A 16,738-nucleotide genomic window follows, 5' to 3' on the forward strand; every position below is an offset into this window, starting at 1 on the left:
GATGGGAATGTCACCACCAGATCTGCGAGCCTGCAGACCGTTAGACCCTCCTATCAAAGCAGGAGCTGGGACGGAGGGTAATTAATCATGCTCAATTTGACAGGAGGCCCAGTTCTTATCTGCACCCCTAGAAATGCCCTCGGTCTCTGCTTCCCTCCTCAATAAGTGAGACTGACAGTTAGCAGCCCCATATCAGATTTCAGCTGCTGAGCTGGAGGCGGCCTAACCGGCATGTGTGTACACACGCTTTCACAATGACCACCATCCTTTTATATTGGCCAAGACTGCAACGGCATTCACCTTCAAGGAAAAGCTGCTATGCTGTCCCAGGACCAAGTGCACTCTGTTGCCAGGAACCGAGACCCAGTGGAACTTTGCTCCTTCTCATACTGAGCTCAAATAAAGTTCAACTGCTACTGGCACAGCTGGGGCCAATCTATTTGTTGTTCCAAACTTGAGCAGATGGTGAATAGCTTTGCAACGGGTGGAGTTTCCACCCCTACAACCTTTGAACTGAAGAGAAATTCCTCTTTGCCAGTCTAAGCGAAGGCAGCAAATAAAAGTTTACTCCAAACACACAGGATGAAAGGGGTCTGGACAAGATGCACACGACCCAACTTAAGCTTAGCCTTACTCAGCTGCTTAATATACATGGCAAGGATCTGGGACACCATCATGGCAAAGAGTTCTACTTTTTTCTGTCTAATACTATACAGTCCTCAACATCATATTATTCACATGCCCAGGTTTTCAGTGGCTTGCACAGAGCAAGTCATTACTGACTGGTGTAGAAACATGCAGCCAGATCAGCTTGGACATTGGAGTGCCAAACAAATAAGAAGTACTGATATAAAGGAAAATAATCATACACAGCAAATAAGAAGTACTGATATAAAGGAAGATCTTTGGAAAGAAAGGCCTTGAAACCCTAACGTCCAAACTGGGGGAAAATGGATGAACTCTTCACAAATCTAAATTTAAATCCCCGAGCAAGGGAAGAATTGACCTTTCAATCCCTAATCCTATATTCCTGGGAAGGAGACGCGGGACAGAGACTACAAACTAATTATTTCAGAGCAGACTGGTGTCAGATTGCTTGCTCTCCCTCTCTCCATATAACTCATCAATATGGATGCATATAGAAGATGAGGGAAGCAATCCTGCTCCAGACTTCAGACTCTACAGGGACAATCTGCAAAGGGGAAGGGAAGAACACCACCAGATGATTGGAGGAAAGGGAGGAGATGCTCATCAAAATGATGCAGTGACTGGAAATTATCGTTTTGCTGTAGCATGCTAGGGAGTCTTCTATTACGGAATTTCTTTTTTTCTTTTGCTATCATGCAAACATTTGTAACGGGTCATTTACTCTGACTCTGTAACACCGAAAAACAGGGGTTGAAGGTTTAAATCTACTGATTCCTGATTTCAAAGTTCCATTGCTTTTCTCAGATCCTGAGATATCCCTGGAGAAGCAAAAGAAACCTGCAGACCTGAAAGGGGCATTCTCTGCGTGTGTGCACCTCAAACACCACTTGCCTATAAATAAAATAATGCATTGGTAAAATGTTTTACTCAACAGCATGCGTTTGTCGTATTCCTCGCATCTAAACCACACAGCGTCAACAGCAGGAAAACATTAAAACCACACGCTTTGGCTTACAAAGCCCCTTTTATGTATATTTACATCAAAACAGAATGGTCAAGCCATCTGCGAAAACCAGTTACATAGAAACCTTGAACAAAATTAGTTGAGTTGTACAATCTGAGGAATGTTATGATTTTTTTTCTTCCCCTCAAAGGCTGTACTTTCAATGAACAAAACAGCGTCCTTTGAAAACGAGCCTTAACTAATATGCCAGTGAATGCCTCAGAGTCCCAGAGTGTTGTGCTACAATATTCAGTTAGTGTCTGCTGGTTACTCGAATCACATGAAGCAGAGTTTTTTTGTGTCTAATAAGCCAAGGCAAAAGAAAGCAAGCAAAGTAAAAAGCCCTTGCAGAATCCTATCAAGAAGCTCTGCACAGTTTTGGTACTTGGCTGTAATTCAGTCATTGATTCTGACAGCTCTCAGGGGAAAAAGCAAGTACATATATATTAGGGTTTAAGTCTTTTATTCTAATGGGCAGCTGATTCCATAAACCAAAAGGCTAATAAGCAGCGCACGATGCAAGTAGGACAAGATTTTGGTGTTTGGTTTTTGGGTTTGCAGCCAAGTCTGTTAAGCAAGATTTTAATAACCAGCAGACACCATAATTCCCTCCTGTAGAGTCATTTCTTCAGTTATTTCTTGCAAAAATCACCAGCAATAATTTCTGAGAATGGAAAACATTCATTATTCTACAACTCCTCCAGGAAGTTTCAGTGGGACCAAGTGGAAATTAAATTCTCGTGAGGAAGACAATCACCATCTATCTAAACCAGTCTGGGGTATAGGGAAAATAGGCATATCCTAATGTGGCACTTACCTCCACTGAATGAGGCTCACTCAATTTAGGGGAGGCTCTAAAAGGTTCTGATAAGCAAAAATATAGTTCTAGGCCTATGCCAAGATGAATTTAAATCTGTCAGTTAAAAAAAGCTTTACGAAAGGAGAGCAGGAGGGAATGAATTTTACAGCAGAAGGGAACATTGAAGATGCTATGAGTTTTACACTAAAGCCCATGTAAAAATATAGATCAAAGATCCACAGAAATAAGCATGTTCTTTCTGCCAGACAAAAGGAGGTGGGACACTGGAATACATTACGTGTTTTCATAGGGAGCACACTATTTAAAGATGCTCTAGCCTGGCCTCTGTAGGATTGTTTTTCCAATTCATTTTAGGTCACATATATGTGGTTCATAAACACTAGGGAGCATCTAAAGCCTACAGATATTTACCTGAGCCATAAAACTGTTATGCAGTATCACAAAGTCATCATCCTCTGCTAAAGCCCAGGACCAAACAGCAGGACTTAGCTCTGCTGGCAGAAGCATATACAGAGACCCATGAAATGCCAGTCTCATCCCACCTAGCTGCAGATGAACTTTCACATGCCCTAAAATTAACTCTTTTTGTGGCAGAGATGGAAATTGCTTCCTTCCCAGAAAGGACAATTTTGCAGCCTGTCCTGGTGGAGGGAGATGGAAGGAAGGTTTAGAAGGGGAAAGCGGCAGTAAAGCACATGTAGCAACTTTACCTTGAAGCCTAATCATGGATGGGCCAATTCCCATAAATCTGTGCAAGAGGGGAAAAACACAAAAAACAAACCAAAAAACCACTCTCCCAACAAAGGAAGAGTTACAGCTTTCCCCTCATCTCCTTCCTCCATCATTATTGCCACTGAGGGGCCATTTTATCACTTGCAGCTGTAGCTGTTCAGTGACAACCTGCTGTGCTGGGAGGCAGAAGAAACCTGCACATTTGATCTGCATTAAGCCCATTTCATGGCTCCACATTCTAGGTACATTCCAAGCGGCGGCAGCAGCAACCGCGTCTTTTCATCCTCAGAGATTTTCAGCGTCTCCTGTGAAATCTGCTGTTTAACTTTCACATCGGACCTCCAGGATCAGCATCCGTTATCAATCTGCTCGCATCTCCTCACCACTTCCAAACAAGAGCCAGCCTCCCCCAGAGCTGCTGCAGGAGGACAGCACAGTGACCATCATTACACCAGGGATAATGAAAAATGGAGCTGCCGTCACTTCCACTCCAATCTGGGGGGCAAACTAACTAGCTCTTTGCACATACAAGGAAATGTAGCATTTTGCTCTCAGCTGCACCAAAGCTTCAGTTTATCAGTCTTTCTGATGGACTCTTCCAGAACAGTACACCTGTGTTCAGATGGGAAAGAAACTTAATTTTGTGCATTGGATGGGGCCACAAAAAGATGACTGAACTATGATCTGTGTGTCCGATCTGCTATGTTAATGACCATGAATTTGGACTATGTCAGAACTCAGCGTGTGCGTACAATGTCTACCTGATATGCAGCTACAATTGTCTTTTACCATTGTCTGCAATAGTGAAGTATCATAGGGAAATGCTATGGTGGCCCAGCCAAAGAAATGGAAGAGAAATAATTAAGTGCAGCCTCTGAGAAACCAGGCTACAAGTCAGAATGACTACCTGGGATTTAAAAACAAAACAAATAAAAAAAAAAGAGGCAGATCGGAGATACTGAGGAGATGATGTAGTTCCTTGCGCTGGTCTCCCTTATACACTACACTGCTTCCAGGCAAGTTTGAGCAACTGACCTTCACAGAGTCTTTCCAATGACATTTGAGGGGACTGCCACAAAAATGAAGGCTGCTAGGTAAATACCACAGCACCCATGGGATGTGCAGCCTAGCTCAGTGATGCTCAACTTTTTCCCCAGTGGGCGGAATAGGCAGTGCCCTATCTGTTTGCAGACTAGATCCCACCAGTGGCTCCAGCCCGGCACCAGGACCAGTGCTGTGGGCAACATCCAGCCACATGGAAGGGGGCAGAGGGTAGCCCAGCCACAACTTGGCCCTGCAGGGTAAAAGGGAGCATGGCCCAGTCCTAACCCAGCATCTGGGGGTGGGGGAAGCCCCCAGCATCAGGGGGCATGGCCTGGCTCTGCAGGGGTGGGGAGAGAGAAGAGGCATGGCCTGGTCCCAACCTGCGTGTGGCTACATGGGGAAGGAGATGTGGCCCAGCCCTGATCCAGATGTGAGGGAGTGGGCTTGCCCCAGCTACAACCAGCAGTGTGAGGTTTGGGTTTTGCGAACTTAGCAGGGTGAGGGTGATCATATTAATGGCCACTGCTCCTCCACTGCCAGATGTGATGATTCACACAGCTGGGTTTGCTCATATATTTCCTCTTAAATAGCCTTCTGGAAAACAAGAGTTGCACAAAAACAAAGCAGTGGGAATACACAGCTGATTAGAAGCTGTACCTACAGCAGCCAGCTGGCAACCAGCTCAGCCTCTGGGCTGGGAGTGTGTTGTTTATAAATAATTAAAAGGCAATTGGAAGGAAACAGTATTAAACCTATTTCACTCTCAAGGTACCTAGATATTTTCATTACTGCCAATCTTACGCTTTCAGGATGATGGTATTTTTCATCCCTTTACCCCAAAACGTTCAGCTCAAAAAAAAAAAAATTCTTAAGTAAACTAATCAGGCCGCCTTATGCCTTTGCCCACTGATTTTGACTCAGTGCAACTGGTTCAAGCTCTGAAACTGCTGCACCCTGGTTAAGAATGACTGCCTTAGAGCCTCATAATAGAGGCACCTAAAAATACTTGCTGAAACCAAGGGATCAAGTAGTGGTGAGACTCAAATTCCAGTCCCAGGAAGTCAGTTTACCATACCAGCTGTTCTTTGGCTTCAGAAGACTGAGACTGAGACACTAAGGGTGCATCGATAGAGATTTTGGGGCCCGATACCGATAGCTGATTTTTAAGGAAGCATATCAGCCGATACCAATCTGATTTCCAATACAGCTGTGTCCAGCTGGTAAACCCATTGTGGTGAAAGGGGACAGGGGAACAGATCAACACCCGAGGTGAGGGAGGGAGAGGGGCTGGGGCAGGCACTGTCCAGCCAGGGTGGGGCGGGTACAGGACAGAGCTGCTGCTCATCTGAGGGGGGTGCGGGAAAAGGGGCAGGGTGCAGCTCCCACCACTGCAAGCTGCTCCTCTGGTAGCTCCCGCCACTTGTCCAGGAGGGCACGGGGGAACACGTACCCCATGATCCGCATGGGGTGGGTTGGGCAGACTGCATTTTGAGGCTGGGGACTGGGCTGCGCTCGGGATGGACAACAGTGGTGCTGGGAGAAGGATATGGGGGGGCAGGGTACGGTGAAATTTGGGGTGGCTGCAGCCCTCCCCATAACCCCCCTCCCAGCACCATTGCCGTCCCCCCCGAGCACAGCCAGCTCCAGTCCCAATCTGCAGCTGCAGCCTGCCTGGCCCTCTCTGCCCCACCCCAATCCAGGGGCACATGTTCCCTCCTCCCATGCCCTCACGGATGAGCCACAGCTCTGTGCAGTGCCATCCCAGCCCCACTCCCCCCCTCACCATGGAGGTCCTTGATCTGCACCCCCCCACAAGCCCCTTCCCTCCCCCTCCCCTTCCACCACAACAGACTTACCAGTTGCACGCATCTCCCCACGCTGCTTGGCTCTGTTCCTCACTGCCTGCATGCTGGGCTGTGCGCACACACAGGCATTTATCGACCAATTTATCAGCTGCTTCAGGCTGATTTCCAATATAGTCAATTTTCTTTATACCAGTGCCGATCCAATATCAGATCGATGTATCCGTGGCACCTCTACTTAATTCCTTACCAGATCTCTTGAGGCATAATCATGCTAAAGAACCAGTTTCTATAAGAGCCTAGGAAAAGTAAGCTGGCTTTTAGATTATTATACTATGATGAATAGGAGTTAAGGACAAGCTCTTCCTTCCTCTATGGCAAATATTCACTGTACCTTTTCTTGCAGGCCTTGTTGAGATGCAGTATGGCTCTTTATTGCATATCAGTATGTCAGAGGACATTATTTATCTGTTGCAAGATTACGTCTACAGATCTGCCTAAAACATCCATGGACAAACTTCAGTATGGCATGTCACAGCTTTCTGGCCACAAAATGCTGCTTTGGCTATTTTTGTACTGCACAGGGGGCTGTTAGCTAGACTGATACAGGCAGTTTTCACCAATCATTCCTTGCTAACTGGAGGAACTACACTTGCATACCAAGATGGCAGAGAAGTATCTATACCATATTCTAGCTGAGTGACTCCAGGGCTGCCACCTCAGATTTGCCTCCTGACAAAGTGGTTGAGCATATGACAAACAGTTTCTTCTGAAGGGTGTTCCTGGACTGAATTAAGCAAATGGAGATGAAACAGAGAATCCGAGTCGGAAGAATACGTATGACAAGAGGAAAACAATGCTTTTTACGTTTTCCCAGTTCCCTGATGATTGGGTCTAAACACAGATGTGAGCCCCTGCCTCAGTATACAGATCCTGTTTTGGGGGTTTTTTGGTTTGGTTTTGATTTTTAAGGGTGTTCACATACATTCTCTATTTGAGTTATGAAAATAAAACGCTGGGGGCTTTTGTAGGGGAACTTGTCAAGAAAGCACTTTATTCCAAGGAAGGGAGAGATTTACCTACACGTTTCAGAAATCAGTATGCCAGTTCCCTTCCAAAATAAATCCTGGAAGCCTGTTTCTTTAGACAGATGGAGCAGAAAGCAGGGAATTTCCAATAATCCAATATTCTAAGGCAGAATGGCTCTTCCTTGCCCAGCCCCCTTTACTCCCAAGACAATTAACTCAGGTCATGATGCTGTTCTCGTACTCAACCAGCAAGCTGAAGGGGAAGTCTACTCCTTTTGAGCCAGTCCCAACACAGGGGGAAGCTAGGGCCTGGGCTCCATTGTCCCATTTAGATGATCCAAACAAAGCAAGTGACTCACTCACCCCTCTTCTGCATAAAGATGAAAAGGTCATCCAGGAACTCCTTCCGCTCAGGGTCACTATCCAGTTCATACAGCTGAGGAATCAAGAAAAATAAAGAGGTAACCCAGGCAAGGGAAGATGGAAGAGATACCACCACCACATATCCTGGACTTCTGCTGCCAATACAATGGTGGGACAGCTTGCAGCTGTACAGCAAGTTAAAAGTCAGAGTTTTAAACTCTTAGAGCTGTCAAGGCTGAAGTGGTGGCAGACTGAGCCCCCTTTGTTGGATGAGAGATGCTCTGTACCATTCTCCACAAATCTGTTCAGGCATAGTGGAGAAAGGGGCTTTGGAAGAAGTAGGGATTCAACTTTTTGTTGGACTGAAGTGTGGAAGCAACCCAGGACTTTTGAGATGGGGGAGAGGAAAGAAAGGACTCTGAGGATCCCACCTGTGGGCGAAGGGGGGATGGAAATTTTGGAGCCAAATGGAAAACCGGAACGGAAAGAAAGGAATGTAAAATGGAATGTAACACTCCGGCTCAGAAACATCAACCTCTCCCATCCACATCCCCAAGGCACTAACAAGGTTAACAAGCGGCTTCTTCTGACCTTTCTATTCTTTCCTTGGAGCTTTGCACCTCTATGACAACCTCCTGAAAGGGGAGGGAAAAATAAAGATCTTTTAGATCCTGTTAATAAGGAATGCTCCATGGGAGATGTGCCTCTGAAATAAGCTAGAGACTACTAGCACTTAACTGGACAATCAATAAAGAAACAGTTATGCAGAAATGTTTTGACAGAGTGCCTTAAAGAAACAAGGCTTCCGATCAAATCTTGTTCAACTGCTTATTCCATAAAAATAAAAATAATAAATTCTACTTTTTAGCACCATTCTGATATTTCAGAGAAGACAGAGGCAAGATAATCATACAACTAGCTGTTGGAGAGTGAATCCAATTTTTACTTATGAAAGGCAAAGCAAGGTCACAATATAACTTGTCAGTATTGTTAATTGAGTTGCATATAAAATATCCTAGTGTTTTAAATGCATGAGAATTAAAGAAAGCGAGACACACACAGAAGAGAAATGGAATACATATAAACTGGAAATCGAGGATTTTTTCTGCTGGTTACAGCTGCGCTCCGAGGTGACGATCAATAGAAAAGCAAAGGTTCAGCAAGATAACCATGTGCCTGTCTCTTTCAAAATGGGGAGTTAGCTACTCAAAGCACAACTCTTTCAAAAGAAAATGAGTTTATTGGGTTCATTTCCTGTGTAGCCCACCCCTTCAGACACACTGCACTACTTGGAAGGAAATGCATCACTTGACTTATACAGCAATTAACTATACCCTTTCAAAAAGAGCCAGCTTAGCTTAAAATAAATTCCATTAGTCTGACACAGCCCAAATCTACTAATCACTTTTAAGACGCTAAACCCTGTCCTTCCACACAAAGATAGCTGCTGATAAAAAAAATAGTAACTGTCATAAGTGCAGTAGGTATGAAGTTTAATTGTGAGCTGTATTTCAACCATTAAGAGCAATAAAATGGCTGAACGCTACACATCCACAACCACAGGGGGTAGTCACCTTAACATGAAATGAGCAGTTTCAGAGTAGTTACTTCACACACTCAAACCACAGAGGAACAGGCAGTGATTTGTAATTTCTATCAATGAAGAGAAATGATTCCTTCCCTGCCCCCAATTTCCACTGATGATAAACCCCAATAATTAGACAGACTGACCTTGGCAAAGTCACGAGAGATCTCTCTTCCTCGGCCTCCATCAGCTTCTTCACTCCAACTCAGATTTCCGTTCTGGGGGACAAAAGTTAAAGGGTGAGGGGATCCATAGAGACAATATTCTTGCTTTATGGGTGGCGAGTCAGATAACAGTGTACGCATGTAGACACAGAAAGGCAATACCTGGTATAGAGGACGTGGATGTAGAGGGAACTGGAAAACAATGTAATCTTTTAAATAACATTTCATGTTAAGGTGGCCATAAAAAAAGTGGGGCTGTCATTTCAATCTTCCCTAAAACATCTACATTTTTTCAGAGGCAAGAATTTTTGCGGGTGCTGTCTAAAGAAGAATGCATTGCACTTGAAACCTTCTCTAAATCTATCCCGACCATGTAGTTGGTCCAATAAAAGATGCAAGAATCAAGGATTTTTGTGGGTGATATATAAAGTCCTGGACCATTATGGCTACAACATTACTCCAAAACCATACTTTTCAATAAAGTTGAAATTTTCCCTTTTCACAAAAAGATCATTTCTCTTGAGGGGGGGAAATAATCCCTGACCAATTTAAATGGCCATGTTCTTCTCAGGGTTAATATCCTTGATCCAATATCTGAAGTAGGGTATCTTTTCAATTGCACTGTCATCTGGTTTAACACCTTCACAGTTAAAGCCAAATGAGGAGAGAATATAAGAACGAAGTTTCCGCATTATCTGTGGCCAGCCTTAGGCAAATGAACGTATTCTGTGATCACTAAAGCTCGGATTTAAAGTAGCAGGTGTCAAGCATTCATTCTAGTGAATCCTGATTGTGCCAAGAGATCATCTCTCAGTCCTTTCTATTAGCAATATGACTCTACTTTCTTCATGCTCAAAAGAGTTCCAGACTGACCTCCAATGTACCCACAAAAGCAACGTTAGGGAGAAATCAAAGGATTGAAAATGGGTGGAATATAATGGGACTAGAACCCTTTTCAAACCCACCTCCTGCATCAAGCTTGATGTGAGAAATCCAGATTCAGCAGTTCCTGGATTTATTTACAGGGACACAGAAAGTACAGCCAGTTAAGGCGTATACTTCTCACTAGGCCAAGCACCAGTTGGGCCTGCACTGTTCAGTCTAATTACTAGATCTGGAACAGCAGTTGACTATGGCTACTTAGTAGTTTTGGGAACATGGGAGCGAGACTGCATGTTGCATATCCATCTTTACTTGGTAGGATTACTCAAGATCATTTACCATGCTGATTACAAATGCACAGCATCTTAAAGCCCACAGAAAAGCATTAGATCTATTTTAATGAGAACCACTTTAACATCTCAAAATCTTGTGAGTCACCTGGTAGTGACATATACATTGAATTACAAAGATGAATGGCACTCGTCAAAGCCAGGCAAAGCTACATTTCCCCCCTTTATAAACACAGCAGTGGGCTGCCCTAATGCCTGCTGATTTAGTTTGAGCCAGTAATTCCTGCTGGAAAGTCAATTATCCAGTGAGCCCCATCAGCTGAAAGATATTTAATGGGGGATTATTGCCGCTTCTGTTATGTCAGCTGTTTATTACAGCAGGCCAATTCCCAACACTCTGGGAAGAGATCTGAAGACCAGTTTTGTTCGCAGGAGGATTCATCTGGATGTCCTTTGCTAACAGAGATTAAAAACACAGCTTCCTGCTAATGAGGGTAACATCCAGCTGCTCCTGAACCCTGATAAGAAGCCAGTTAACTTGGAGCAACAACAAGCCTGTGTGAACAGTCCGAGTAAAACATGCAAGCCAAGCCCTCCAACAGCAACTGGTAATATTGAGTGTTCAACCTGATATAAGGAATCAAAACTTGTGGAAGAGGTGAGATCTTTTATTAGGCCAACTAGATATTTGGAAACAAATTACTGCATTTAAATGCAGTAATTTGTTTGCGGATATCTAGTTGGCCTAATAAAAGATTTCCCATGAGTTTTGATTCCTTTTGCCAGTCTAGACCAATACACCTACAGCCTGGATACCCAACAGCCTGATATAAGGTATCCAGTTTTTACAACTTTAAAAATCTTTGCAATCTCCTATGCTTGAAAAAGGGTGCCTGTGCCCAAAAGGTTGCAAATAAAGATTTTTTTTTGCAAATATCTAGTTGGTCTAATAAAAGATATCACCTCTGCCATGAGTTTTGATTCCTTTCAACCTGAGAGAACTAAGTGAACCTGCTTTTCAAAGCACGGGGGATTCAGGTTCTGAAAATCTTTAAAGGGCTTCTAGATGGGCATGCACCTCCCCCCAAAAAAGAATCAAAGAACCCACATTCATGAGAGGCTTTTTAAATTTTCAATCGTGCTGTGATCTCTCTCTCATTGTAAATCCAGGAAAGAGAAGGGAGGAGAATATGCATGAGCTCCTCCAGGTAGGGAGGAAGTGTGAAAAACTGTTTAACCCACAAACACATTATTTAATTGCTTCATAAGTTAGTTGACAACCCTCCAAAGCTAAGAGGTTTATATTCTTAGTTGTTACTACAGCAGAAAAACTGCATGGGGGATGAAAAGCAGTCTGAGGGATACATCTTCTGCTTTCTTTTAAAACAACATTAAAAATTTGCATTGCACTTCAAATTCTGTCAGATTATCAAAATATTGAGGACAATACACAGCACCATTTACGTTCTACATCCTTTCTGTAGCTCTCAATATACTCTACATAGTGGGGGAAACAGGTTGGACACCTTCAACCACAGCAGTTTTAACTGCTGGCTTAAACTGTCCAGTCTTAATTAAGTTTTGACAACAGGCTTTTCCAAAACAGGTTGGGCAGTTAGGAAAGTGTTTATTAATGCCATATAAAGGATAAATGTGTATGTACATCTAGGTAGAAAATTTTAAAAAAAGGTCCGAAGGTGATAATGTTCTGTAAAGATATTAGGCCTGATTTAAAACAAAACAAAACAAAATTAATCAATTTAAAGAATAGCCTTTACCTGAATGAATATAGCTAACCTTATTAATTGCTAATTGGTACCATACCCTAACTACATTCAAATTAAAAGAACCAAAAAGTAAAATACAACTTTTTAAAGGAAAAGTGAATAATGAAGATAAATATTTTAAAAACTGAAATTTATTCTTGAAGATAAAAAGCCTGCTTGCAATATTTTAAAATAATATTTAACCTATGAAAAGAAAACAAACAAAACCAAAATCACTGCACTTGACACTTCACTCGGTTCTTCAATGGTCTGATTTAGACCTTGACTCTTTTTCATTTACTTTGGCATTTCGTATTTTATAGCACATAACAAGTTTCCTTGCTTTCTCCACTTCTGGCCCGTTTCTCAGGTTATTCTGGCAGAAACAAAAAGCAAAAAAAAATCTTTCTATTAAAGCCGATGATGCATGCTTGCTGGTGAATCACAAATGTAACATGTATTACAGATGACATAGTTAGGCTAGTAAGTGAGCTAGAGTCATGCAATCATTAAATCTAGACTTTATCAGCTATGCGCAAGACTTCAGATCTTTGCTATGACTTACAAGTAGCCATTCATGTTACACCTGAATTTGTCCATGTTGGCCCTGGAGTTGGTCAAGATAATCTGCTATTGGTTTTAGCTGCAGACACAGGTGGGTCTCTTTGTACAGCTCTAAGCTGTTGATGTTTCTATGTTGTCCTGAATGTCATTCTCATGGTCATCTACCATTTTTATGAAAAACACTGTTTTAATGTATGTCACATGGCTGTTCCACCTTGTTTATCCTGGCATAGCAAATCCCTCACAATTCTTAAGGTGGCCTTTGCAGTTAGAAACATAATTTCCTAAAAGATTCATGAAATTTGACGCACAACATTGTTCTTCTGCAGCTTCTTGGTTTTTGCAGAAATAATCACACATCCGAGGAAATTTAATGCAAATGAAATCCAATCTCAATAAGAGCAAAGTGAACACAGGAAAAAATTAGCCCAAACTATATATGCACGATGAAGGGCTCTACGTTAACTAGAAAAGGTATGAAGAAAAGCAACAAAGGTGATTTGGAGTATGGAAGGACTTCAATATGAGAGAATAAATAGGCTGGAATTTTTCAGCCTCAGACAAGATGCTTAACGTGGGACATGATAAAGGTTTGCAAAATTATTTGCAAAATATGAAATGGTGCAAAGAAAGTAAACAGGAATATATTATTTACAGTCTCTCACAATACTACAACTAGGGAACATAAAATGAAACTATTAGGGAGAAGGTTTAAAACTAAAAGGAGGATCTTTTCATGAAATGAGTAATTAACTTGTGGAACTCATTGCCATAAGTTGTTGTGGAGGTTGATAGTTTAACCCAGTTGAAAAGGATATTGTTCAAATTCATGGAGGAAAGAGTAGGTATTAGATGTGATAGAGAAGGGGACAGCCTCTGAATCAGAACTTACTAACCTGTGACTGCTAGAAACCGCAATGAGAGAAGAGCAGAGGTTGCAAGACTGAACATGCCCTGTTCACCCTCCCTCAGCATTTGTCCTCTACCACCGAGACAGGTCTACTTCTGCCACAGCACTGGGCCAAGGACCTGAATTACAAGGTTCCTGGAGTGGCTAGGGGAAGGCCACTAAATGCACAACTAATTTCTTGGGACACCAAGCGACACAACAGGAACAGGAATGAAGGTTACAGGCTAATAACCAGGGTGCCAAGGAAGGACACCATGCTGCAGACTCTACCCAGATCCCCCTGTTCTTCAAAGGCCTCTAAAGAGCCACTGGACACTGCATAGTGAAATTCTGCTCAGGGATGTGCACAGATGAGGCAAAGGTAGACAACCCTGAACATACTCAAGTCCCCACCAGCCAGCATCTCCTTCCTGGTCTGGTAGGACAGCTTGGCCAAAGCCAGGAGACTGACTAGAACTGGACCTATGGTCTGACCCAACTAAAAACACTTCTTACAATCTCATTTTCTAAATTTTATCACTGTCATCAACACAACTCTTCACATGACATGTATTTTAATTTTGCTTTTTTGAAGGCTGCCATGGCAAGAGTTAAATGGTATTCTGATCTCTTGTAATTACCATTACAGAAGTTCCTGGCACATTTGAGAAGGTTTGCTTGATGAAAGCCAGTATCAGATGATTTAAACCAGTTTTGACCACTATCTTGGTGAAAACTTAAAAAAGTACTTTTTTTTGCCAACCCTGTGGGAAAGCATGACAGTCTGTATCTACCTAAGGGATCTGGGCAAGCAGGCCTGTGCATATACGAGGTCTGGGGGGCCTGTGTCTTGTGCTGATGCAGCCCCCACTGGAGCTGCTTATGGAGTGTGTTGTCCCCAGCCATTTATAATCTGGCGAGCCTTGGACTACACTATGCACGCTGACAGGCAAGATCTTCCTTGATCATTGGGTATCCTGATTCTTCCCACCTCAATTTTTGGATTAAAAAAAGTAATCCAAAATCCACATTTTTCCATGACCAAAATAAAACCACTAATGGATGGATGCATGGATAGAGAGTGGCATTTTGTTTTAATCATGGAAAAATGCGGATTTTGAGTTACTATTTTTAGTCCAAAAAATGGGGTTTTCTTAATCAGAGAAAACCAGGATCCCCGCTGATCATATGCAATTTAAAGGGACTAACTCCCCCTCAATGCTTCCAGGTTTTCATACGCTTTGCCAAAATTATCAGCCTAGGATCCCATAAAATGGCAACTGCCATGGCAGTTTTGTGATGCTGACACTGGCTCACCAGATAAAAGAGATTTTGACACTTACTCACTTAAGACAATAAGCAGCCACCTGAATTCATGGTGCTTTGATACTAGTGACTTGAGTTCAGCTGGAATGGGTGAAACATTAAGAAACAGCTACCTAGTTACAGATGAGAAGCTTACAGGCTTACTGAAACAAGTGGCACTTCATGTGATAAAGACATTTCCCAGGGAGGATTTAGCTCTGATTAAATTCAAATCATCCATTCCTCCTCGGAAAGCAAAGACACCCTAAAACTAGAAAGACTCTCTCTCCATAAACAGCAGAAAACTGAAAAAAAAACCCTCAATACCCCTTTCACAAGTCATTAGAACATCTTTTTTATAGACAACAGAAGCAGAAGGAAGTAGAAATCAGTATTTAAAATTTGTACTTGGGAGAATGCTAAGTGTCCCTTTCCTAATTTTTATACAGGGAATTGGCTTGTGTTCGCTTCCTTGGCTACCACACTTGAGATATGACAAACTGGAATTCATCTGAGATTTCTTGCACAGATGACACAGCATTACAAAGAGCGACTGGTTTCACTCGGGACTGTCACGAGGTATCAGCAGGCAAAACTGAGTTCTGAACACAGGTCCTGCCCTAAAGAGAGCATCCAGCCTCCAGACTCTCTCTCCAGATATTGCCCACCCCACTCCCTTTTCGCCAAACCCCCACCAAAACCCTAATAGCTAATCAGCTATCCAAGGGTTCCCTGGAACTGCTACTCAGAGACTGTTGGCCTGATGTTAGAAGCAATTAGAGAACAAGCTATTTTAGGATTACTCCATAACCACCTGGAATATCTTATTAAGAATATCGTATTAACACAGAGCTCAATGTCCAGAGCAATTTCAGTGCCCTGTCCTACCTACAAAAACAGAATTAACTTTTTCCTCAAGAGGAAAAGCAATAAAAATGGGTCACCAACAGAAGGACAAATCCATTCCAGCCTCTTCAAGTTCACAATTGCCAGATTCTGAAAATTCCCTTTGACTAAACTGTTCAGAACTCATCCATTCTACTTCATGGAAGTTTGCACCTTCCCAACACCCTATATGTTGGGGAAGAGTCTAATTTCCTACAGGACCAACATCCCATGCCTAATACAAGAGAGGAAGAAAGACCAGGATGCAAAAGTTCAGCACAGTGAATGCCAGGCCAGAGGTGCACCTCACCCTAAAGTTCTCAAAGTTCCCCGATGCAAGTATTTTCAAGGACAGTTCAGATGAGTTTGTTCTCCTGATATATTTATTTTTGGTGCATATGCTGGAAGTCATCACTGGTGAAGAAACAAGGGGCATTTATACACATATGTTTGTCTGCTCCGATGTGCCAGAGATCCGGCGCATCGAACTAGACTCAATTGATTGAGTCTGCTCAACACATGCATTTGTATAAACGGCAAAATGCCCGTCAGTGTTGAGAAAACAGCAGTGGTGAGCTTTTGAAATGAAACACCTTTGTTGTGTTTTAGTTCACAAGTGCTCCACCTCCATATTCTCAGAGCCGATACGCATTTTGCTGTTTATAAAATGTATGTGCCGCAGTGCCGGGCACCTTTAAAAGTGTCCAGTGCTGGAGCACAAGCATGTGTACAAATGCCCAAGGTCTTTACCACAAACAACTAGGAACTTTACTTAGTTTTGACAACTTAACTCAAACCTGATATACCTGTCTGCCAGAAGTACTTCAATTCTGGTATTTCTAGACAGACTTCAAACTAAGTATGGTGATTTCCCAATCACAAATATCCATTAAGGAATTAATCATTGCTGTGGAACAGTCTTTTCCCCACTATCCCACGAGCTTAACTGCAAATGCACAGCTAATGGG

General features: G+C 42.7%; 1 protein-coding gene across 1 annotated transcript in view; it reads right to left on the reverse strand.

Annotated features, from left to right (window-relative positions):
* Window positions 1-16,738, reverse strand: part of ARID3B (AT-rich interaction domain 3B) — a 45,893-nt gene that overhangs the window by 18,462 nt on the left and 10,693 nt on the right. Inside the window, exons 3-4 of the mRNA XM_019533307.1 lie at window positions 9,172-9,243; window positions 7,441-7,513 (exon numbers count right to left, since the gene is read on the reverse strand). Of these exons, the coding sequence (XP_019388852.1) occupies window positions 7,441-7,513; window positions 9,172-9,243 (145 nt within the window). The remainder of the gene's footprint in view (window positions 1-7,440; window positions 7,514-9,171; window positions 9,244-16,738) is intronic.

The sequence above is a fragment of the Crocodylus porosus genome, unplaced genomic scaffold, assembly GCF_001723895.1.
Source record: "Crocodylus porosus isolate Cpor-Errol unplaced genomic scaffold, CroPor_comp1, whole genome shotgun sequence".
NCBI classification, from domain to species: domain Eukaryota; kingdom Metazoa; phylum Chordata; order Crocodylia; family Crocodylidae; genus Crocodylus; species Crocodylus porosus.